Source organism: Mirounga angustirostris, unplaced genomic scaffold (genome assembly GCF_029215605.1).
Source record: "Mirounga angustirostris isolate CCGP_5_RB_7025 unplaced genomic scaffold, mMirAng1.0.hap1 SCAF_3, whole genome shotgun sequence".
In the NCBI taxonomy this organism is placed as follows: Eukaryota; Metazoa; Chordata; class Mammalia; order Carnivora; family Phocidae; genus Mirounga; species Mirounga angustirostris.
In genome coordinates this window covers 71,605,035-71,629,568 of record NW_026991711.1, presented here as the reverse complement: position 1 = coordinate 71,629,568, position 24,534 = coordinate 71,605,035, and the positions used below count along the sequence as shown (strand labels likewise).

At 43.7% G+C, this 24,534-nt stretch overlaps 1 protein-coding gene across 1 annotated transcript in view; it reads left to right on the top strand.

The window, feature by feature from the left end:
• MTUS2 (microtubule associated scaffold protein 2) overlaps positions 1-24,534 on the top strand; it is a 383,491-nt gene that overhangs the window by 172,538 nt on the left and 186,419 nt on the right. Inside the window, exon 4 of the mRNA XM_045869255.2 lies at positions 23,629-23,790. Within this exon, the coding sequence (XP_045725211.1) occupies positions 23,629-23,790 (162 nt within the window). The remainder of the gene's footprint in view (positions 1-23,628; positions 23,791-24,534) is intronic.

Here is a 24,534-nt window from a genome sequence, read left to right as displayed (position 1 = left end):
GATGGGGTGGGCTGGAATGAGGGCAACAGAGCTGGCACATCTGTCAACCCAACTCAGCTCCCTAGAGTCTGGGCCATGGAAGAATAAGCACTTAGGTAGGAGAAGGCTGCAGGGGAAAAAGGAATCCTTGGAAGAGATCAGTATTGGGTAAGCAAGAAAGTCCAAAGTGTGTTCTAAGCAGAGCTCGTGTGGAAGGGAAGTGTTTCTCAAAGCTTGGCATTGAGTAAACGAGAACTGCATTAGGTCACAGGGACTCTCAAGTGTGAGAACTTGATTCCTGCATCTGTTCTCCTTCCATCTTTACATTAATCAAGGAGAAAGTCCTCATTTCTGCTGCCATTCTTTAAAGACCCCTCCAACACTTGCTAATCTTTCTTTTCAGAAGAGGGAGAGAGAGTAGGCCTCAGGAATAGAGCTAGATCTTAGTATGGTCTTGTTAGCATTTCATTGAATAGTTACTTTGTATTTATGGAAAGTGATAGTGGTGTGCTTATGCTGTGACATAAGATCCATTATAAAAATGTATTTAAGTTTTTACAACATGAGTTTATTTTCTGAAGACTCAGTAAATAATAGCAGAGCAGCAAAAAGAGGTGGCAAAAAAAAAATAGCACTGGTGGTACAGGAATGACTGAGGTTTCGGAAGTATTGACCCAGTGGATGATTTACAAAGGACAAGATGCAGGGGAATTTCTGGCAAGCAGGGACAGATGGAGTGGCAGGGCCAGAGACTGAGAATGCAAACTGTGAGTAGAGAAAGGACTGACCTGGGAGTGCCCTGAGACTAGCCTTCCTTGGCCCTAGATCATCCAGATGCCCCAGAGTCCCCCAAAAGAGAGTCTCCAGACCCAGAAGCCCCTAGAGCTCCCTCAGCTCAGATCTCACGCTGCACAAGACTTGAAACTCAGGGACGAGGTTAGAGCCGGCTAATCTAGGGCTTCTCCAGGCTTGCTGCCAAGCAGTGAGTGAGCATCTCTCGTGTTCACTAATGAAGGTTCTTAAGAGAGAGACAAACCTCCGACATCAGCACGCTGAACCCACTCAGCACCTAGCTATGGCTTTCTTCCCTCCCAACACTCATTTCATTAGGAACAAGGTTCTCAGTAAGCGTTGCTGAAGGGCCCTTGGGTTTGTAAGCAATGAAATTGGGCAAGAGCAATGTTGAGGTTTTTATAGAAATGGGAAGGGGAAAACAGGTGGCAAGATAGTACTCTAAACAGCGGAAGAGGAAAAAATGTTTACATTGAAAAGTTTGGATTATGTTGTGGTTACGCTGGCTCTTAGAGTTCTGCCTTGCCCTGGGAGCATTTTATTCTGTTACCAAAATCCCAGAGAGTTTGCCTGGATGATTTCGAACAGGAAAATCAATGAGCTTCACTACCAGCACGATTTCCTAATGGCCTCAGAACAGTGCTATTGATTACAGCTGTTCAAAACAATACGCTTCTCATTTACTTGAAAAATGAAGAGTTGCCCCATTGTCTTCATCCATCTTTGGAAATAACACCATCATTTTCTCTCTCCCGCATGGCTGAATTTTGCATCCAGATCATCTGTGAGCCTCTCGCTGAGTTCCACTTCCCAGGGAGGCACTGCGCCTCAATAGAGGAAGGGCCTGAAGTCGCTGGCGTCCACGGAACATGGAGGTTCTCACTTTTCTCTCCTCCCCCTCATTTTCCAAGGGCAGGGAATGATGTTGATTTTAGGCTTTTGGAAGTTTTTCTTTAAATTTCATTTAAATAGGTCTCCTCAGTTTGAAAAAATGTAGATCAGCGTCATCCTCTCTGGTCTCTTCAGATAAACTACACGTTGGATATACATTAGAAAATTTCTTAGTTAAGTACCAAGAAATTCTAATTATTTTATTGTCCATAAATCCCAGTTTAATACCTACCTGTGAAAAAAAATAATGTTCATTGCTGAGAAGATGTGAGATTCCCATAAACCTGAGCAGACTGCCCATGTCGACGGAGCTTTACTCCCCAGGGAGGCGCACATAGCGTCAGCCTGTGTCTTAGGGCATGTGTTCATCAGACATTCAGTCACCGGGTCTTTCAAATTTCATGAGATGCTCCCTTTTTTCACTGACAATTCAAAGTGAAGGAAAAGAAGAAGGCGACTAGATGATGATTTATAGTTCAAAGTTGTGTGTGAGGCTGGGTCAGAAATTGCAGAGGGAATACCAGATCTTTTGGCCAAGTTAATACGAACAACATGATTCGCCATGAAATGAACAGCCAAGCTCTGCACTTAACTCACGTGAATCTTTTAATATCACTCAGCCTTGGCTTTCTCACCTGTGAAATTGGGCTAGTAATGCCTACCATCTGGAGCGTTATGAGGCTTTTTGGCTTGTTTGCTTGCTTGTATGTTTTCAGTTGTGGTAAAATAGGCATAACATAAAACCTGCCATTTTAGCCATTTTTAAATGTACAGTTCAGTAGAATTAAGTACATTCACACACTGTTCAGCAACCATCACCAGCGTCCATCTCCAAAACTTTTTCATCTTCCCAAATTGAAACTCTGTCCCCATTAAACACTAACTGCCCCTTTCCCTTCCCCCTAGCCCTGATGGCCACCAGGCTTTCTACTTTCAGTCTCAGGAATTTGGCTGTTCTTGGTACTTCTTGTAAGTGGGGAGTCATAGAGTATTTGTGCTTTTACGACTGGCTTCTTTCACTTAGCATGTCTTCAAGATTCATCCATGTTGTAGCATGCATCGGAATTTCATTCCTTTTTAAGGTGGAATAATATTCCATTGGATGTAAATGTCATATTTTGTTTGTCCATTCATCCATCTGTGGACATGTGGGTTGTTTCTCCCTGTTGGCTATTGCAAATACGCTGCTGTGAACATGGATGTTCAAATATCTGTTCAGGTCCCTGATCTCAATTCTTTTGGGTACCTCTACCAAAGTGGAATTACTGGATCATATGGTGGTTCTGTGTTTAATTTTTTGAGGAACCACCTTACTGTTTTGAGGTTTTAATGAGAAATTAGAACAAAACATTTGGAATCCTTCAGAACTTGGCAGTCGAAGCTTGGGATGGAAATAAAATGAATTTGTCCTCCAGGCTCTAGGATCTTAGCTCTTGTCTAAACTAATTTTACAGTTATAATAATCCCCTTTCTTCAGATTGGTGGAGAAGTAATTCCAAGGCATGGCTCTAGTTGGAGCATGAAATATTTGTTCACAGGCGTGCCTGGGTGGCTCAGTTAAGCGTCTGATTTCAGCTCAGGTCATGATCTCAGGGTGCTGAGATGGAGCCCCATGTCGGGCACCCTGCTCAGCGGGGAGTCTGCTTCTCCCTCTCCTTCTGCCCCTGCCATTGCTTGCTCATTGCTCTCTCTCTCTCTCTCTCATATAAATAAATAAAATCTTTAAAAAAATACATACTTACATGAACACATTGTATTTTCTAATTGAGTTCTTAAACAAGGTCTAGTTAAAACATAACATAACCAAACAACAACAATAATAATACATAAACATAAACCGTTGGGACTCACCCCAGTAATTTGCCTTTTGTAGGAGTGGGACAGAGTGTCCTGGCCACACTGAGTGAAATACACTGCAGGGATTGCATGTTGAGAAAATGTGAGTAACCAGAGAGGACACATTGGTTTGAAATGGAAGTAAGATTTTAGGTGTTGCAAGAAAATTTCTTGAGCTGAAGCAGGAAGAACATTCTGCCAGAAGGGTAATTTGGAGAGAGAATTGGTTACTTATACTAAATGTGCCTTCTTGGAACTTTCTATTGTTAACACCTCATTTTACATTTTGGGGTTTTTTTTCCCCCCATTTCTTCTGAGGGTTTTATCCTTTTCTCTTCTTCCAACAATCTTATCCACCCAATGGCTTCACAGAGGATCTCTGTTCACTGCCTACTCCCACTTTCTATCTCCAACCCAGTCCTGAACTCCTTTATTCATTTGATACATTTTATTGAGTCCTCACTATGTGCCAGGCACAGTTCTAGATGCTGGGATATGGCAACAACCAAAGCAGATACAGTCCTCACCCTGGGGGGCTGCCATGGTCGTAGAGGTTCCTGCAGTTGGGGGAGGTTCCTGCAGTGCTTCGGGAGGGTGGTCCAGGAAGGCTTCCCTGAGGGTGGAGGGTCTGAGCACACAAAGAATATTTCTCTCAGCATTTCTATCTGAATGACACCAAGCCTCTGAAACTCAGTTTGTCCGAAGCTGAATTTATGACTTGCCCCCTTTCCCTGCAATTGGTCCCTGCCCTAGAACATTCTATCAAAGGAAATGATATTACCATCCTTCAGGCTGTTGAAGGCAAACACCTGGGAGGCATTTGCCAGAACTTCCTCCTCCACCACATCTAATCACCACCAATTCCTGTCCATTTTACCTACTGTGTGTTTCCTGCATCTGTCCTCCTATCTGTCTCTCCCACCGTGACTGTCATCTCAGGACTGGACTACCACAAAAACGTACCCCTCTCTCCATAACCCCTCTGCTGTCTCCTCACCACAACCAGAGTGATCTTTGAAAAATGCACATGAGATCGCCACTCCTCTGCCAGAATCTTTTAGTGGCTTCTCATAGCTCTTGGTTGAAAGCCAGATATGTTACCATAATCTACAGGCCTGTGTGGTCCAGGCCCTGCCTTACCAGACTCAGGTTCACCCAGCATCACCCTCTGTCCCTCGTGCCACCATTTCCTGATATTGCCATCCTTCCTTCCCATCCCAGGGCCTTTGCACGTGCCACCCCACCTCCCCGAATGCTTCCCACCCTATTCCCTAAGCTAACCTCATCCTTCAGGTTTTAGTCTACATGTGACTTTTGAAGAGTCTTTCCAGACCTTCCGCACCCCCAGATTAGGTTAGAATTTATAGTTACTCTTTCCCAAAATCTCTTATACTTTTCCTCCGTAGGCTTTACCATGTTCATTCATCCATTCAGGAAATATTTAACAGATGTCTTCTATAAGCCAGGCAAGGTTCTAGGTGCTTGAGATACATCAGTGAACAAAATAGGCAACATCCCTGAGACTTCCATTCTAACAGGATGAGACCCCCCCACACCCAAAATAAATAAACACAGTAAACCCAGAAATGCTCTCCTCTAGTAGAAGGTGAGCCAGGCTCTTGAAAAGAAATAGATCAAGTGGGGAATTTGGATGGAGACAAAGTTGGGGGGTTGATGTTACTACATGTGTAATGCCTTCCTGGCGCTGTTTGGTTCCATTGGGACTTGCATTCTGTGGTCTTCCCCTGGCACAGAGGGTCTATTGAGTGAGTGAGTGAATGAGTGAATAAACAAACAACAGACATGAAGACCGAGATAGCATAGCCTGGACCCAGACCCAGACTGTGGGACAGAATGGAAGAATGGATTCGAGAACTATTTTAGGCAGGACCGGGCAGCAGTATTTGGTTGCCCAGCGTTCTTGACTTCCCGTGGTTCGGGGCAGTTAAGACTTCATGACACTGAGGTTTCTTATCTGGAAGATGGGGGCCACATGCCCATTGGCTGCTACTTTGCAGAAGCTAGCCCTGTCAAGAGTGCTTAAGGGTTCTCCACGTTTCATTGGCATGGGCCATGGGATTTCCCTTCCGCGAAGAATTTTCCAATACCACTTCAGTTTAAAAGTAAGTGCCTCTTAGCTCCTCTAACCCTCCAATCCATTTAGCTTTCCGTGTTTGCACCAGTGATTTCTTCCTTGTGACAAGAAAATAGAGTAGCACTTCACGGAATATGAAAACACTGTTAGCTCAGATTACCTCCACCTCACCTCATTCTGCGTGTTTTCAACTTCTTGTGCTGTTGATCCCGAACCATAAAGCTGCCAGCTGAGCCAGGAGTCAAACCATGTAATCATAGGCCACCTGCTTCCTTCTTTCTCCCTCTCTCTCCCCTGTTCAGTCGTTTTAAAGTTCTAAGACCCATGCCACCACTTTAAATTTTTTTTTCTTTTCTCACAAAATTGCTTACTTGAAATAAATGTGTTCTTTGATTTTTTTTTTTCTGAGAGATGCCAAATTCTGAGTATCCCCTAGCTTACCAGCAAAATGATTTTTGTCCCCCGCGCACCCTTGCATCAGCATGCAGCTGTTCCCGGGGGAGCCGGGGGGGGGGGTGGTATTCTCTGAATGCAGCCACTGTAATTGCGCCCCCCAGAGCTGCAGGCCTGGCGAGGGAAGCCGCCTCTCTAGAGTGGAGCAGAGACGGAAGGGTTGGGGTAGGGCAAGGATGGGGATAAACCTTGGCCTTTGTTTTGGGGATTAATCCTAGGGCTTTTCATTCCAGTCAAGCTTAAGTAAGGATTTCCTCCTGTGTTGGATGCGTTTTTATTAGGATTGCTTGCAGCCCCCTCGGGTCCATCTGTCAAGCTGTCATCCCAGACTTGAAATTCTGACTCTTTACACACAAAGGTAAAAGAACTCACCCGTATTCAATATTGGTTCTAAATTTCTCTTCGTTCATTTGATGGCATGGTTCTGTGATGGTGACACATTTGTCTCGAAGATCAAATCAAAGCCTAAGGAACACTGTAAGAAATTAAAGACATCTCTAAAGGGCCACATTTTTAAAATCCTAGGATTTACCCCTTGGGATTTGAGGAAGACAGGAGAGCACAGTTCTCTGGTTTGTGGAATCGTAACTCTTGTCTGCGAGGCAGAGCTGTCTGGTACGGCTGTCAGCCAAGCCCGGGAGCTGGGCGGACGGAATGCGAACTCTCTCTCTAGATGGTGAATCCAGACGTGCCAGCCCCAGCCACCTTCAGTTTCCGGGCAGGCTGGCTTGAATTGTTGAAAGAACTGGGACTTTGGAGTCAGACAGACTTGAATTTGACTGCTCACTCTGATTTACGGCCTTTGTTATCTGGCGTGGTTCACATTGGTTGGCCTTAGTTTCTGTTTTTGCAAAATAAGCAGAAGATTACAGATTGAGTTTATCTACGGAGGTGTTTAATAAAAGTATTTGACCTGCATTGGCCCTTTGGTCAATGTTGGCTCCGGTTTCTTCCAGGCCTTGGTAGCAGAGCAGCGGCAAGTCTTCTCTTAGAAGGGGACTGGAATATTAGCAGAGCATCAAGCAATAAATCAGAAATGAAGGGTACTTGGTGGGTGTCCCAGCTGTGTGCAGAATTTATCAAAATGCCAGTCAGTGGCGGCGAACAAGGGAGAGCCCAGTGACAGCAGGGGTGTGTCTTTGTATCTGCCAGACAGCGACTCAAGAACAGGAATCTGGTGGCCAACACTGGGACATCTGGTCCTGAGCCAGCTTCCCGGGAAGGCGCAGTGGTCTGTACTGAGGCACTGAAGTGGGTCTTGGTGTCACTCCTGTAGGGGGAGGTCAGTGAGCCTGAGCCCCAGTGCTGATGGCTCAGGGCACGAGGGGCTGCAGCGAGGGGCACAGGCTGAGTCTGGACAGGGGGATGAAGAGGGCAGTGCCTTTGATCGGCATCATTATATTTTCATTACCGAGGTGTTTCTCAGATCTGTCCATGTATATGGCTCTGAGACTATTTTGAACAGAATAGACTGATATTTCATTTACTAAAACAAAAGAAGGAACGAAAGAGAAGACTTAATACTGGTATTTCAAAATGGGTGACACTTTGCAAAAAGCAAACGGCATCTCCACTAGTGAAGGACAAGTCAGTCATTTGTAGTTGCCATGATTTGCTCCAATCTTAACTGTTCCTGAACGGGCTTTCTCTACAGGGAAATGAACATCCCTCACACCTCATTCAGGATCCTGTCACAACTTGGAGTCGGTCCAAATTAGGGCTCATGAGCACATCTTAGCCCCTTAAAGACTTAGGCCAGCTGGTCTTCTCCAACTAGTGATGCCACGTGGGCAGTGCTATGGGCCCCTCTCACCGGCTTCTAAATGTTTCTTCCCTGAAGTTGCCTTCTTCCCGTCATTATTCCAAAACAGTTGATGTACCCAGAACTATTTACAATGGGGATTACTTCATGTGCACCCTGACTTTGTCTCACTGATGTGCCCAAACTGCATCAGATTATTCCCTTGCCTCCAGTCTCGTCCCAGTCAAATCCACATTCCCACTCCACGACTGTGGTGATTTTTCCAAAATGAGCACATGACTTATGTCATTCCTTTGATGAACCCCTTCAGTGGCTTTCTGTTTCCTTCAGGATTGAGCCCAAACTCCGTAACACGACCATGTGGCAAGTCCACATGTAGATAGGTGTGCGGAGGACTTTGGTACGTCAGAGCGAGGTGGTAGGTCCATTGTCTGCAGCCTTCCCAGAATGGTTTACTACAGTTGTCATGCCTGAGCTGGGTTTTGAAGAATGAAACAGAGTTCACCTGGGGGAGGGGAGAGGGAAAGGCATTCCGGAGAGAAAGAACCACTTGTTGAAAGGCAATAAAGCCACCAAACCCCCCAGCATGCAGATTCCCAGTGTGATAACTAGTCCAGTGATGTTGGACCAGAAGATGCAAGGAGGGGGTGGGCCTTCGAGCTCCTGAGGAGCTTGGATTTTACTCTATAAGAGGTGAGGAATCACTGAATGGTTGGCAACTGGGAAATGATTAGCTTTGTGTTTTAGAACGAGGAGGATGGCAAAGAGACTGGAAGGGAGAGAGAAGGTAGCCTTCACTGAATATCTGCTGTGTGTCAGGAACTCTGCTGGATGCTTGATCTAGATTATTTCTGTAAGTTTGTACCAGAACCTGTTTTACAGATGAGGAAACTTAGATTCAGGAAGATTGAGAGATTTCTCTGAGACTGTCTAGCATGGGTATGCTTTCTACTAGGGTCGCCGGCTTCAGGGGGTCAGCATTGCCTCCACAAGTCCGTGTGGGGCGTTGTGGCCGGGGTGGTCCTGGGTCTGTCCTTGCCTTCCCCTGAGCCCCCCTCTACTCTGTGCCAGGCTGGACCAGCTCTGGCCAATGCATTAGTAGCCTGCAGGGGGTTGCTATTGCTGCCTTACCACCAACCTGGCCACTTACTTTTTTTTTTTTTAAGATTTTATTTATTCGAGAGAGAAAGAGAACACAAGCTGGGGGAGAGGCAGAGGAGAGGGAGAAGCAGACCCCCTGCTGAGCAGGGAGCCCAATGTGGGGCCCGATCCCAGGACCCCGGGATCATGACCTGAGCCGAAGGCAGATGCTTAACCGACTGAGCCACCCGGGCGCCCCCAACCTAACCATTTAAAACAGCACCTACTTATTAGCTCACACATGGCAGAGTGGAGCTCTCTGCTCAGGGCCTTAAAGGCTGAAATCAAGGTGTGGGGAGGGCTGGGCTCTCATCTCCAGGCCTCTGGGGAAGAATCCACTTGCTAGCTCATGTGGTTGACAGAATTTACTTCTTTGCAGCTCTAGGCCTTAGGTCCCCCTTTTCCTGCCAGCCGTCAGTCAAGAACTACCCTCAGCAACCAGAGGCTGCCCTCCTTCCTTGCTACTGGTCCCCTCCACCTCCAAGCCATCAACAGTGTATTGAGTCTTTGTCGTGCTTTGACTCTGACTTTCTCTTCTGCCTCCCGCTGGAGAAGCTATGCTGTGCTTTTAAAGGGTGCATATGATTAGGTCAGGCCCACCCAGGTAGTCTCCATTTCTTAATAGCAAATGTGCCATGTAACATGACCTAGACACGGGAGTAGCACCCATCATATTCACCATCCTGGGGATTATCCAAGGGGTGCACTCCAGGGACCAGGCATCTTGAGAGACGTCTTAGAGTCCTGCTCACCACACACGCCTTGATTACATTTATGGTCAGAATTTGCCACTACTTAAAATAAAAAGTTTCCCTCTTGGAGTAGCCCAGTGTTTTGTTCCTATCTGCTGTCTACCACATCACCAGAAGCCTCCGCAGGGAAGGAGACCTTGGCAGGTGCTGCATTTCATACATATTTTAGGAAATAGTTTATTCCGCGTCTGCTTGAGCCCTAAGGCTGCAGACCCATTCTTTCCTTTCTGCACACACAGCCTTTGGGGTGTTACTGTTCAGGGTGGAAGACAAACAAGGTTCCAGTCATTATTCCCCGTATCTACCTGGCCCACGGCTACTGCCCCTTCATTAAGGTGAAGCTTTCTCATGATTCTGTTTTCTTCAGCCATATGTTAGGACTAATGAAGAATCCAGATTTTACTATGAATTAAAATGCTTCCTCTTATAAACCTTGATTTGTGAATTTTGAGTTCTGTGAATCATATTTATACTTGTTTTCTATTTACAAACATTCTCCAGTTTTATAGATCTTTTTTTTTTTTTTTTTTTTTTTAACAGCAAAAACAAAAAGGTTAAGGGGACTCATCTGCAGGTCCTTGCTCGGGTTGGGGGCTGACATGGAGAGAAGGTATGATCATGTACTAACTGCTGGGTGCAGCTCAGATGGTGGGATGCCCCACCCCTCAGAGACTTGGGGAGACCCTGGTGTTTGCCTGTGCCTGGTGAGCACCCCCCCCCCCATTATCCAGCACAAGACTGGCTCTGTTGCAGGCTCTGAAGAGAGAGAGGAGCGTGCGCAAGAGTCGAAGCTCATGGGGGCACGAGCTTGGTATTAGAGGTTCATAAAATCCAAAGGCAAGAGACAGGCCTGGCTTCACCGCCTTAGGCTTAGGGTGGAGGCTGCTGGCACCTTCCCTGAGGAATTTCCCTGTGGGAAGCGGCCAACTTGAGCCTTTCCTTATATCTCACAAAACTGGAAGGCTTTAAAGGCTGTAAAGTCCATTGATTAGGTTATGATAATTTGCAAAAATAGTTTGATGTTTGCTTGAATGATTTTATGATAGGTTTTTAAATAGGGGAGATTTTATTTGGCATGAGTGATGGTGGGGAGAGCAGGTACCAGACATAGCTTAAGCCATAAAAAAGAATGGAAATAGGACTTTCAGTTTTTGAAATTTTGTATTAGAAAAGACTTTCAAGGGCGCCTGGGTGGCTCAGTCGTGAAGCGCCTGCCTTCGGCTCAGGTCATGATCCCAGGGTCCTGGGATGGAGCCCCGCATCGGGCTCCCTGCTCCACGGGAAGCCTGCTTCTCCCTCTCCCACTCCCCCTGCTTGTGTTCCTGCTCTCGCTGTCTCTCTCTCTGTCAAATAAATAAATAAAATCTTAAAAAAAAAAAAAAGAAAAGACTTTCAAGAAAAGGATTATGTTCATGAACCAAGGAATGAGCATAACGTTTTTCAGAACCCTGGAGAGGGAAGCCTACCATTCATCTAGTGTTTACCATGGATGAGATACAATATACGTGGTCTTTTGATCCCAGTGGTGCTTGATCCTCTGATTTTACAAATGAGGACTCAGGTAAAAAAAGTTAATGACTGTCTCAGGGCTGCCATGTTCTCAGTACTGTGGCAGCACCTCCCATGGGGTTCTGTGACCATGGTCCTCTTTTATCCGAGCCAATAGCCAGAAATACATAGACAGCCAAAGGAAAGCAAAGGAGAACTCACTTTCTTTTGGTTTGATTTGTAAGTCCAGCAATTTTAGTGCTTTAAAAACTGTTTATTTCTCGGTGTGATTCTTCTAAGGAATGACGTATTCTCTATTAAACCATGATGATTTAAACCCCTCAAAGAGCATTACGGTTTGTCTCCTATTGGGGTTTCCCCCATGCAGTCTCAATTGAAATCGGTTGCTGTGTATGTTCTCAAGATACTTTTATTTGGACTCTAGTGCAGCTCGTGGGGGCTCAAGGTTTGGTAGTGAGACCATCAGAATCAGAAAGATTTCAGTCCAGCTTCCCAGCCTTGACTGAGATTGATCAGAATAATACATATGGAAAGGAGGGGAGCTTTGTTAAAACATTCTTAAATATTGAAGACAGCATATTCATACAGTCCTCATTTATTGAAAGGGTTAACCAAAAATTCACTATCAAGAATTATTAAAAAATTAGCTATCAAGTTAACCCAGCAAGATTTTAGGTATTACTAGTCTCATTTTCCACTAAAACAAATAAGTACTATATTTTGCCTAAATGTTTTAGTCTTTCAGCCAGAGCAGTGGTTCTCAACTGGGATGGTTTTTGTCCCTAAAGGATATTTGGCAATGCCTGGAAACATTTTTTTGATTGTCACAATTTGGGGATGGGCAGAGAAAGAGTGCTATTGGCATCCAGTGGGGAGAGACCAAGCATCCTGCAGTGCATAGGACACCCCCCCATTGCAAAGACTCACCTGGCCTAAGATGTAGATGCTCCATTGCAAACTCTGGGCTAAAGGGAAAGAGTCCTGAAGTTTTTATTGAGAAACACAACCAGCATGTTGACAGAGAAAGAAAGGAATATGGCTATCCTTATGGAGCCTGAAGGAAGAGAGGGAGTTTTCTAGCTCTAAGGAGGAGAGAGAAAATTCTTAGAGACCAAGCATTGAATATTATTTTGCTTTACAAATTGACACACCTCCTTAAAGCCAATATGCTGTTTGTGTCCTAAGAGGCTCTTCAATTTCTTCTCCCTTAAAGGTTTTGTATTCCCCAGAAGCTACTAAGTAGAAATGATTTTTTTTAAGAGTGCAAAAATTCTAGCTAGATGGAACAACCTGACTGCTTCTCGCAGTCCCTCTAGTGTTTAAAAATATATGGGAAAGGAGGTTGGGGCTCAGTTGCAATGAGCCACTTTTCGACATTTGACTTGGTTTCTCAGGGTTTGATCTTAGTTTGCTGCCATAATGTGGCTCACTAAAGCAGTGTTTGACATGGAATAATCCATGAGTCCCTCAGGTGCCTAGAAACAGCTAATTAAATCTGTGACACAAAAAAGACTATAATAGAGCACAAAATCCAAGCTGTGGAAATGGAGCACCTAAGCTTTCTTATTGTTCTATTATAAAAGCCAATACAGGAGCCCTTGATCATTTCTATAATTTCTTATACCATATTAATAACTTCAGAATTTAAATTGAGTTCAAATCAGATGCTCTTATCTTTTAACAACTCCCATATTAAGTATATAATTAAAGTGCTCCAGTTTAAATATTTTCCCCAAGGTATTCACTACTAAAAGATTCACACAGTGATGAACCAGGGTGTTCGTGGATGATGGCTCAAGCACTTAAGCACTTCAGGTAGGGAAAAGGGATCTGGGAGTTCAGAAGTCCTGGGCTGGGTGATGCTGGCTTTCATCTTTCATGGTTACTTCTGTGGATTTTAAGAGAGATGCTTTTATTACACCTAGCCTTTGCTTTCTTTGTTAACCAGCTGGGTCTTTCTTACAGCGGCTCTGTTAACCTAGAAGGGAACTGAGAGAAGATGCTATACCGAAGGTGGCATTTAAGCAGGCTGTGAAGGCCTGATGGACTTGCCCAGGTGACAGAATGTCACAGGCCTCTCAGATGGGGGACCCAGGGGGACCACTCACCAGGCCTGCTTTCCCTTTGACACTTGTGTCCCTGCACTCTGAATCTCACTCTATCAGTTCACCTGCACCCGTATTCCCCCTATTTCCTGCGAAGAAATAGGGAAGAGGACCCTCTTTGCTCTGTTGTTAGTATGGACTCTGGGGGGAGAAGTGGAAGCTTTTCTGGGGTGCGTGGGGGCAGCGGGAGGATAGAGAATTGCTGGGACAAAGGCATTTTTCTCCTCTGTGATGATTTAGTTGTGATCATTGTCAAAAGAAGAAAACATGGGGGATTATGCCTTGCCCCGGGGCTCTGGGAAGACTGCCTGTTGGAGCAGTAGGAACCCGCAGAGGCGGAGGTGGCTGTTGGTGTCGGCTTTCACTACTCGCGGGGACCATCTGCTTCTGCTATCGATCTGGTGGGGTTAGGGATGTCTTGAGGGTACTTCCATAGGGATGCATGGAACAGGATCTCATAAAATGTGGTGCCATTTGGTGTCATGTGGGATAGATGGAGAGCTTGAAGAAACTGGCTAATAAGAGTGCTTTATCTGCAGATGCTGGGGCTCCTACTGTTGATGACGGCTACCATTTATTGAGTACAAGACACGCTGCTTAATGTGCACTTCCTCGTTTTATTCTTAGATTAACCTAAAGACGGAGGATAAAGAAGCCATTTCATAAAGGAGGCTTAATTAGCTTTTTTTTTTATGTTCAGTTAGCCAACATAGAGTACATTATTTTTTGATGTAGTGTTCAACGATTTGTTAGCTGCGCATAACACCCAGTGCTCATCCCAACACGTGCTCTTTTTAAAGAGAATAGTACGAGTAACTTTCTAATCTGGCATTGAATTTGGGCAGAGCCTATAGTGTTCATGACTATGCTATATGGTACTTTTATTATTATTACCATTAATCTTACTGTCACAACCCAGCCAGAAGAGTTTAGGAGCTGAGGCCTTGCAGCAGGAATCCAGGAAGTTCCTCTGGACCTAGAAGAATCCTCTCCCCCTTAGCCCCTGACCTACAAAAGTGTGCCCTGCTACCTAGTAAGAATGCTGAGTGTACGAGGATATGTCCCACCTAGTAAGGGTGGTGAGTGTATGAGGATATGTTCTCTGGTCCAGGCTGGGATCATTTACTGGCCTCCTGGAGTGCTGTGTTGAGAAAGACTCTGAGGCCACCTCCTGGCTTAGTGAGAAGTAACCATTTGCTCTAGGTCAAGAGGAAGTAGTGAAACAGACAATCTATGTTTCTCTTTCTTTCACTAGGACTTAGGCTACTGAAGAAAGAAGGCTATCAAAAGAACCACAGTTCTCTAGAGCGGCCTGGCTCTGAGCAGGATAGATGCAAAGCCTTGGAAAGATGCAAAGCCACGAGAGATGGGTGGCTGGCAGAAGAGTGGGGAGGGCCGATGGGCTTCACATGAGCCTCTGTGTTGGGTTTAGTGGGCAGATGTCAATGTTACCATTTACTAAGTGCTTATGTATGCCAAACGCTATTCTGAACACTTTATTCTAAACATGTCATAACTCTTACAAGAACTCTAATTAGTAGGTACCACTGTTATCCCCCTTTAAAGATGAAGAAATGAAGCACAGAGAAATTAAACAACTTGTCCAAGTCAGACAACTAGTAAGAAGTGGCTCCAGGGTTTGAACCCAGGCAGTCTTAACCACTTAACTATTAGCCTCTCAAACTTTATCAAACCCAGAGATTCAGGCTTAAGGTGAGACTGAAGCAAAATTCGAAATGTAATATAGAGGAAAAGTATTAGGTAAATGGGACCCTCTCGGGGAGAAGGGTAGTGGTGCTTGGGCAGAAAGACAAAAAACATTAAAGAAAAATTTTTATTTGAATATAGTGGACACACAATGTTACATTAGTTTCAGGTACAACACAGTGACTCGGCAAGTCTATACGTTATGCCGTGCTCCCCGCAAGTGGAGCTCCCCTCTGTCACCAGACCACGTCATTATAATACCGTTGACTTATCCCCTATGCTGTGCCTTTCATCCCCATGACTTATTCCGCCCCTGGAAGCCTCTACCTCTCTCTCCCCTTCACGCATTTTGCCTAAGCACTGATGTTTGTCTTTCTGTTTGTTGTTTTCAAAAGTGCTCAAACCCCACCATACCACACCATAGACAGTCCTCACCTTGACTGTGCTCACTCCACATGACTACATTTACGGGAGCAGTTGGGGAACGTGTGAAGCTTTTTGAGAGCCTGTGGGCTCAGAAGTTGAGAAAAGAAGTGTCTGTGACAGGAAGCACTGGTCATGGGACACAGTCGCACTGAGTACTTTCCTCATTCATACAGCATGTGGCAAGCACAGCCTTGGTTCTAGCAGAGCGGTAAGTCCCAGGGGGAATCCTGCCTGCAGTTTATACTGCCCTTGATGTGGTAGCAGGAAGTAAGGCAGGAAAGACAGCTGGGACCAGATGATGGAAGAATTTGAATGCCAGAAAGCAGAGTTGGTGGGTTACTTGGAAGACTGTGTTCAGCCACTTGTACTTTGGGAAGAAGAGCAGGGCACAGTGAAGAGGGTGAACTGAAGGGGGTGAAGGGGAGGAGAGTCGACACCATTGTCTCTGCAGAAGGCGCCAAGAGACTGACTAGGGGCCAGCCACAGGAGCAGAGAGGGGATATAAATACGAAGCCCAGAATGGAAATGGAAGCACATTGACTTGCATTGGTTGATGAAAGGGAAAGAGAGATGAAAGGAAGATTGTGGCACTCTGATCCTAAGTTTCTAGAATGATAATGATATCATTAATAATAAAGAATAAAAGAGGTCAGGTGCTAGTGTGCAGCTGAGAGAAATGTTTCCTTTAGGTGTCACCTCCTCCAGGAGGCCTTCCCCAAGCACCTGATTTTCACCCTTGAGTCTCCCTCTAGCTCTGCCCCTTGTGTTTCTTTCAGTCTGTGTACTTGTTTGTGTCTGGGCGTCCCCCTTTTGAAAAGGTACATTGTGTGAGGTCAGGACCATGTCTGCCCTGAGCCCTCTGCCTAGCGTAGAGCCTGGAACCTAGGAGGCTTAGTCTACTTCATTTTGACAAAGAAATAACTTTGGTGAAATGCTAAGATAGGGGGTTTCCTTTAACTTTTTAACGTGAGAAATAAAATATACACCTGGGTTAAAATATGCACAAGGTAGGAAATGAAATATTCAGTTGGTACTCTAATAATTAACTAAATTTTGCCACCGAGTGATAACTACTGCTAAATCAATGAAATAGGAATCAATTAGGCAATCATGCAGCCAGACATTATACAACTTGATTGCCTAGAATTGTAAAAAAATTCAGTGAAGAGAGTAGTTTAATCATTATAATATGTATAAATATTCAAAATCAGTGAAACATGTTTCTTAAGGTTTTGCGATAATGCTCTCACATTATTAATAACGGTTTTGCTTTTCTTCTACAGCCTTCCCTTAAGAACCTCATTCTGGTCTGGTTAGTGTCTGCCCCTCATTGCCATTCTTTCTAATTTTTATGAATCAGGCTAACTTCTTGGCATTCCAACACATGAAGTAGTGAAAGAGCACCTTGGAATATGGATCAGAAAGCCCAGCTTCTCATCCTGACCTCAGCGGAAGCCAGAATTACCCTTCTGAGAAGGTTGAGTAGGTGCCTCTCCTCAGGGGAATATCAGGTGCCCTGTACCTTCACACTTCCTCCCCCCAGTGCCTGCCTCTGGTGCCCCCTCTTGTGGCCTGAATTTGCTTGTTTCTTCCTCCCTCTCTGGTGTCAGCACAAGGGCAGCTCAGACTTACACCTAATTTTGTGAGAGTAGATAAGGAGGGTGAAGGAGTTCAGAGAGGAGTTGAGTATCATCCTCCTCATGTCGGAACTTGCTGTTCTGCTATAATGGATGGAACGCACTAGTGGGTCTGGAGGAATATTCTTTTCTGTATTGTACAAGAGTATGCCATCCAAGGCACCTGCCCCACATTACAGTCCCACCAGCAGTGTAGGGGAGGTTCCAGTTTCTCCACATCTCCACTGACACTTGCTATTGTCTGTACTTTTTATTATAGCCATCCTAGTGGGTTTACCGTGGTTTCTTTGATTTGAGTTTCCCTAATGTCTAAAGACATTGGCCATCTTTTCATGTGCTTATTGACTATTTGTCTATATTCTTTGGAAAATGTCTGTTTGAATTCTATGCTCATTTTTAATTGAATTATTTGTCTTTCTATTGTGGAGTTATAAATCTTCTTTATGTATTCTGGATACTAGAGCCTTATCAGATAAGTGATTTGAAAATATTTTCTTCAGTTCTCTGGGCTGTCTTTTCACTTTATTAATAGTGTCCTCTGAAGCACAAAGGCTTTTATCTTGATGAAGTCTAACTTACCTATTTTTTCTTTAGTTACTTGTGCTTTAGCTGTCATATCTAAGAACAATTATCTAGTCCCAAGGTCATTAAGATTTACATTTGTGTTTTCTTCTAAGAGTTTTATAATTGTAGTGCTTACATTAGGTCTTTGATCCATTTTAAATTAGTTTTTGCATATGGTATGAGGTAGGGGTTCAACTCCATGAGATTTTGATAAGACTTGATCCATCAGCTCAAGGATGTAAGCACTGTAAGGAAGGAATTCTAGGAACTGTACTGGAGAGAGAAAAAAGAAATTATTTTATCCTAGGATTCTTAGTGCTGAACAAGTCTGGTGGTTTAAAGAGAAAAATACGGCACAATTAGTTTTATATATTCAACTGGACCCAGCTGGATTCTGTAACCATGCAGAACATATACCTTGCAAATTCTCACACTCTAATGAAGTAGATCTTACCTTCCAAGCAGTAAGTGGATGATATGATGATTTGGATATCTATAAAAGATGGACAGTGTCCAGCAGTGAAACAGGAGTTTATTGTTCTTTAGTTACTATGATAAGAGGAATACCTTCATGCTTCAGTGGTGATAACATGACAAGCTCAGGGTGCATCACTGGCATTGAAACAGGAAAGAATTAAGGACAATAAGCTGGCAACTCACAGAGTTAAGAATGGTATAGAGAAATTCCCTTTATGAATGTGATTGTTTACTAAAAATGTTATTTTTTTCTCTCTGCCTTGGTACCCCTCAGCTAACATTTATTAGCCCTGTTCTCCATGGTCTCTTATATTTCTGCATGTCTTCTGAACAGAGGTAGTGACAGCCCTACCCACTAAATGCCAATATTGCTTCAACCTAAAGTATCCCAAATTTTGATCCCTTAAGGAGTAGTGCTGCCCCTTTTTATTTTTATTTTATTATTATTTTTTAAAGATTTATTTATTTATTTTAGAGAAGCTGGAGGGAGGGGCAGAAGCAGAGGGAGAAGGAGAGAAGCAGATTCCTGGCTGACCACGGAGCCCAATGCAGGGCTCCATCTCACGATCCTGAAATCATGACCTGAGCTGAAATCAAGAGTCAGACACTTAACTGGCGGAGCCACCCAGGCGCCCCATTTTATTATTTTTTAAATTTTATTATTATTATTTTTAGTGCTGCCTTTTTTTAGAAGCACTTATTTGGTGTTTGCTTTTTCATGGAACTCTGCCTTCTTTGTATCTCTGTCATCTAACATGGCACCTAGAGCATAATTGGTGCTCAGCATATGTTTGCCGAGCTAACAGGTATTAGCCCTTGCTCTCCATGGCCTGTTACATGAGATCTGCCCTTGCTCTTCCTTCAGTTATGTTGCAGTTCAGAAAGAAGATTTAATTGTATCTAATTGGAAATTCTGACCACTTTTCCTGGAACTTGACAAGTAGATTCTAGAATTTTTTTTTTAAAGATTTTATTTATTTATATGAGAGAGAGAGAGAGAGCATGCACACAAGCAGGGGGAGAGGCAGGTAGAGGGAGAGGGAGAAGCAGACTCCCTGCTGAGCAGGGAGCCCGACGTGGGGCTCAATCCCAGGATCCTGAGATCATGACCCGAACCGAAGGCAGACGCCTAACGAATGAGCCACCCAGGCGCCCCAGATTCTAGAATTTATATGTAAGAGAAAGGTCAAGAATATTTGGGTCAAGACAATTGTAAAGTAAAAGAATGAAGTTGGAGGTACTTGTCTTATATGATAGTAAATATATATGGTATGGTATTAGTATAGTGATAGAGAAAGAGATCAATGAAACAAATATAGAGTTTAGAAATGGAGCCTCAAGTGGCAGATTGGATAGGTGTTCACCAAATGATTCCCTTTTTCTCCTGGGCATAAACTAAACTACATTTCCTAGCCATTGGACTCATGGCAGAAGTGTTACACCCGACTTCCAGGCCTGACCCAAAAAATCCTTCCATGAATAATTCATTTTCTCCCCATATGCCAACTGCATATTAATGTCTCTTGAGAACCCCAGAGTAGGGCAAGAACACAAGATGGAAGGAGCCAGAGTCCCTGAGTTCTTGCCTGGAGTAGAGCTCCCCAGGATGGCAGATTATCCAGATTACCGGTGTGAGATGATTCATGATTGAGAGATAAACTTTTGTTATGTTAAATTACTGAAAAAAATTTTAAAGATTTTATTTATTTATTTGAGAGAGAACGAGCAGAGGGGAGGGGGGAGGGACAGAGGGAGAGAGAGAAGCAGGCTCCCCGCTGAGCAGGGGCCAGACATGGGGCTCAATCCCAGGACCCTGGGATCATGACCTGAGCTAAAGGCAGACGCTTTACCGACTGAGCTACCCAGGCGCCCCATTAAATTACTGAAATTTGGGGGTTGTTAGCTTACTCTAATAATCAGGCCTGTATGGAACCTTGACACACAACAGCTGGTAGTCAGATATTGCAGAGAAGATGGACTGTCCAATGTACAGGGCTGGGATAATTGGCGGTCTATATAGAAAACAGCAACAAGAAATCCAGCCCCTACTCCATGCTCCATTCCAGGTGGATTAGTGATCTAATGTGAACAACAAAGTTTTAAACCTTTTAGAAGAATACGTAGGAGAACATCTTTATTATCTCAGGTAGACAATGAAAAGCTAAGACACATAACGTACAAATCAAGTGGGAAAAGACTGAGAAAAATCAACTACATTAAAATGAAAGACTTCTGAATAAAGGCACCACTGTGGAAGCTAGTCAAAGACTGGGAGAGCATTTGAAATATATACCAAGAAAGGATCAGTATCCGGAATAAAAAAAAAAAAAAAAAAAACTACCTGTCAATTAGAAAAGCAAAATACTTCAGTAGAAAAATGGGCAGAGGTTATGAGCGGGTATCTTATGGAAGAAAAAAATTGAATATGAAAAAAGTGTTCCACCTCACTGCCTGTCAGAGATCTAGAAATTAAAATGAATTTCATAATTAAAGTCTGACAGTCACTACCTGTGGTGGGTGCGAATTGCAACAAGCAATCTGGAAAGCTGTTTTGATATCATGCTCATGCCCTGGGTCCTAACAGTTTCACTCGTAGTGGAACCTGCAATGTTCGATACTCTCAAGCGTGATGGTCCCTTATGTCCTGATTCTCCCCTTTTCCTGTGTCTCAACTAGTTCATCCTATGTTTTGAAGGACAATCACACTGTATCTCTTTAGTCTTCCATCCTGCAGTTGCTGTCAGATTTATTTCAATCCTTTCCTTTCTTCTCACTTGGAGCAGTGCATCTGAAATTAATCCCTGGATACATTGGAGGTTCCCATGAAAAACTGATTTGCTGTAATGACCAACCGCTGAACTGAAAACTAGCCTGTGTGTGTTCGTAACTAACACAGAAGAGCTCACTCTGCACCAGACACCACTCTTTTCTTGTCCTGACTCTTGCTTTAACATTTAAAAATTCACATTTAAAAAAAGAGCATTAGCTCTTTTCCTTCCCACAATGGCTCTGTGAGGTCCATGCTCAGTATCCGTGCTTGCAGACGAAGAAACGGAGGGGCAGAGAGGTGGGAGGTGGAGGAGGGGGTGCGCACACCCTGGCTGTTCTGCTCCTCGGGCTGCACCATTTATCCAGGTGATAACCTGGATCATTCGGGCCAGATTTGGGGACAGAATTAGACTCATGAACCACCTCCACCGACTGACTCTGACAAGGGAACATTTTCCTGGCTTACACAAGCAGTTTGTTTATTTCCAGTTATTTTCTTCCTCTTATCAAACCGTGGTTTAATGTTGCCTGCATTGTTGCGAAGTAGCAGGAACATTTATAGAATTCAGCAGCCATTCTGAACACTTTTCATTTACTAAATAATGAGTCTTTAATTACTGGCTGACTTAAGCTAGTTTTCAAAGAGTAATACTGTTAACTGCCAGCTATATCTCACAAGGGTGGACAAGAATAGAGTTCTATTTTATTTTATTTTGCTTTCTTTTCTTTTTTTGTTAATTCAAGACCTCAGAGGAGAGTACATCACCCACATAGCTTCCTTGACACTTTGTACTTCAAGTAGATGAATTCCTTCCCACCCTGGAAAGCTGCCAAATCTCTAAATTGACATGTGCTCTGAATAATAAATTTCAGTATGAGGACAATGCCAGGTGCGAGAGGTTTTGATAAAAGGGCATTTGAACTTTACAAATGATACAAAACATTTCCCTTAAGAAACTTTAATAATTAAGTAAAAGGCTCTGTGTGAAACTTTTTATGTTCAATTCAGCTTCCACTACATATTTTAGTGAATAGATTATTCCAGCAATATGTCAGTGGTAAGCTAAGTAGTACGTAATTCCATGTGAGATCTATACAATGGCTGGGCCCCTTCCTTCCATCTGAAACATCCTGCAAACCTCCAGAGATCCTCTAAATTCTAGGATTGGACTGGTGAGCCCACGGGATTATTCAGATGCTAAGACTTATTTTTTTCAGGTGTGTGGTGTCCCTTTTCCTGATGAAGTTTTTGGATCAAACAGGTGCTTACTTACTTCTTTATCTGACATTCAGGATACAGGGCAGATCCTTTTGGTCAAGTTTCGATGCATTTGTTCTGTTTGCATAGATCAAATGCGTTCTCCTAGCCCTGTTTAGAACTATGTAAAACCTTGCACAGACCTAAAAAGAACTGTAGGACATAGGCTCTGTGCTGGGAAATAGCACATTCTTTTTCTTTCCTAAATACGTTTTTCTTTAGAAACAAAACAAATCTCACCGATTTTAAACAGACTTTCAGGTCTTCAGAGGGAGGAAAGCAGCAATCTCTTACTCTAAGTGGTTGAATGAAATTCCTGGATGTTTTGAATATTAAAGCTATTTGAATAATGTTATCATTTTTATGCAGGCCCTATCTAAATAGAATGTTATGCCTATCCTTTTAAAATGAATAAAAACAAAAAAATTAATCTTTCTCTAAAATTCTGTATACTACTTCCAGCTGTCATTGCATTTTTTCCACAGTACATGGTCACGTTTCTAACTGGATAGTTTCATTCCAAACAAGCAGTAGTTCCAATACATTCAGGCTCTGTTTAATTTAGTGGATTGGGCCTCGCAGCTGTATTCAGAGGTGTACTTAAAAGACTGATCCTTTAACAGGGACTAGATGGTGGTGTCATTGTCTTTAAGAGATGACAGATGTATAAGCCACAGTAGGTTTGGAAAGATCTAGAAGAAAATTTGGGGCCTTGTGCATTTAAACCTGACACATATCCCAGTATGCCATATGTTCAGAGTATCAGAGCACTCATTTATAAACAAACTGTCCTGTAGACAAAGAGTCTGTTTCTATATTGAATAGTAAACTGAAATGATCAATAAGCATCTTCTGCCTTTGCAATAAGCTAGGCTCTAATTTAGGGGCTTCGTAGTTTGGTGAGGCCTCAGCTTTTCGGGCAAAAACCTTCATGGCTGTCAGAGAGATTCTCTGTCCCCGTGCTCCGTGCGACTCTACCTTCACCCCATGCCTCTTGTTCTGAAGGTCAAGTAACTTGGGTGTCAGGAGGTTCTCCATGACCTTCTTGGAGCGCACATCTCTTCTTACTCTCAGCTCTCCTGGGTCACTCACACTAGTTTTCAGAAAAAGGATTGCTCATCCTCCGTGAGTTATCAAAGAAATGCATAGTTTACACACAATTACACATCCACATAAGCAAATTGTGTGTGTGTGTGTGTGCGCATGCACACACGGGTTGAAAATCTTCAGAGGCTGCTCTTGTCTTTTGTGGAGCCCCTTGCACAGAGGATTTGAATGACAGACTTCTGCGATGACTAAAGGGAGCTCTTTTCCACTTCTGGTTCCAGAGAAATGTTTTTCAAGGCCACTCACTAAGAGTCAGGTCAAGTTCTAAAGCAGATGACGGCGTTAGGATTGGTTGGCAATTGCAAATGGCAAGGAGGGTCCATCCATTTTTCATGAGGTTATAATTAACACACTCTCTGCCTCCCACAGGGTCAACCTTTGGGAGTGAAGACCAGCCGGCTCTGAAGGCAGCTCTGCCTTCCAAAGACACACCCAAGGGGGCCAGCCGGGCAGCTCCTCCAGCATCCTCCACTGTGACAACACCCCGCAGGAGTTTGCTTCCGGCGCCCAAATCCACAGCTACACCTGCTGGTAAGACCGTGTGCCTTGGAGAAGCTCCACAGTGGAGCGCCTTTTCTGCATTAAAAAGTCTTTTCAAAGCCCCCATGTACATAAGTTATTTAGATGGGATGATAGATGAGTTTCAAATGGCATTTAAAATTAATCATAACATTGGAGGGATGGGGTGGCTGGGTGATGGACATTGGGGAGGGTATGTACTATGGTAAGTGCTGTGAATTGTGTAAGACTGATGAATCACAGACCTGTACCTCTGAAACAAGATAGTTGGAAAGGAAAAATGAAGGGGGGGGATCGGAGGGGGAGACGAACCATGAGAGACTACGGACTCTGACAAACAAACTGAGGGTTCTAGAGGGGAGGGTGTGGGGGGATGGGTTAGCCTGGTAATGGGTATTAAAGAGGGCATGTATTGAATGGAGCACTGGGTGTTATACGCAGACAATGAATCATGGAACACTACATCAAAAACTAATGATGTAATGTATGGTGATTAACATAACATAATAAAATAAAATTTTAAAAAAGTAAAAATTAATAATAATAACAATAATACCACTATTTTCAAGGTACTTTCTCATATTCATATGTTTAAATTCTTACAACTGTCACTCCATCCCCGGCTGGTAACCCATTGAATCATATAGTTTGATTGCAAGAAAACAAACAAACAAACAACCACCACAACAAACAAGAATCAAGCTATTTTAGGCAGATTGGCATTTGGCTCTGGAGTCCCATGTTGGGGAAATCACT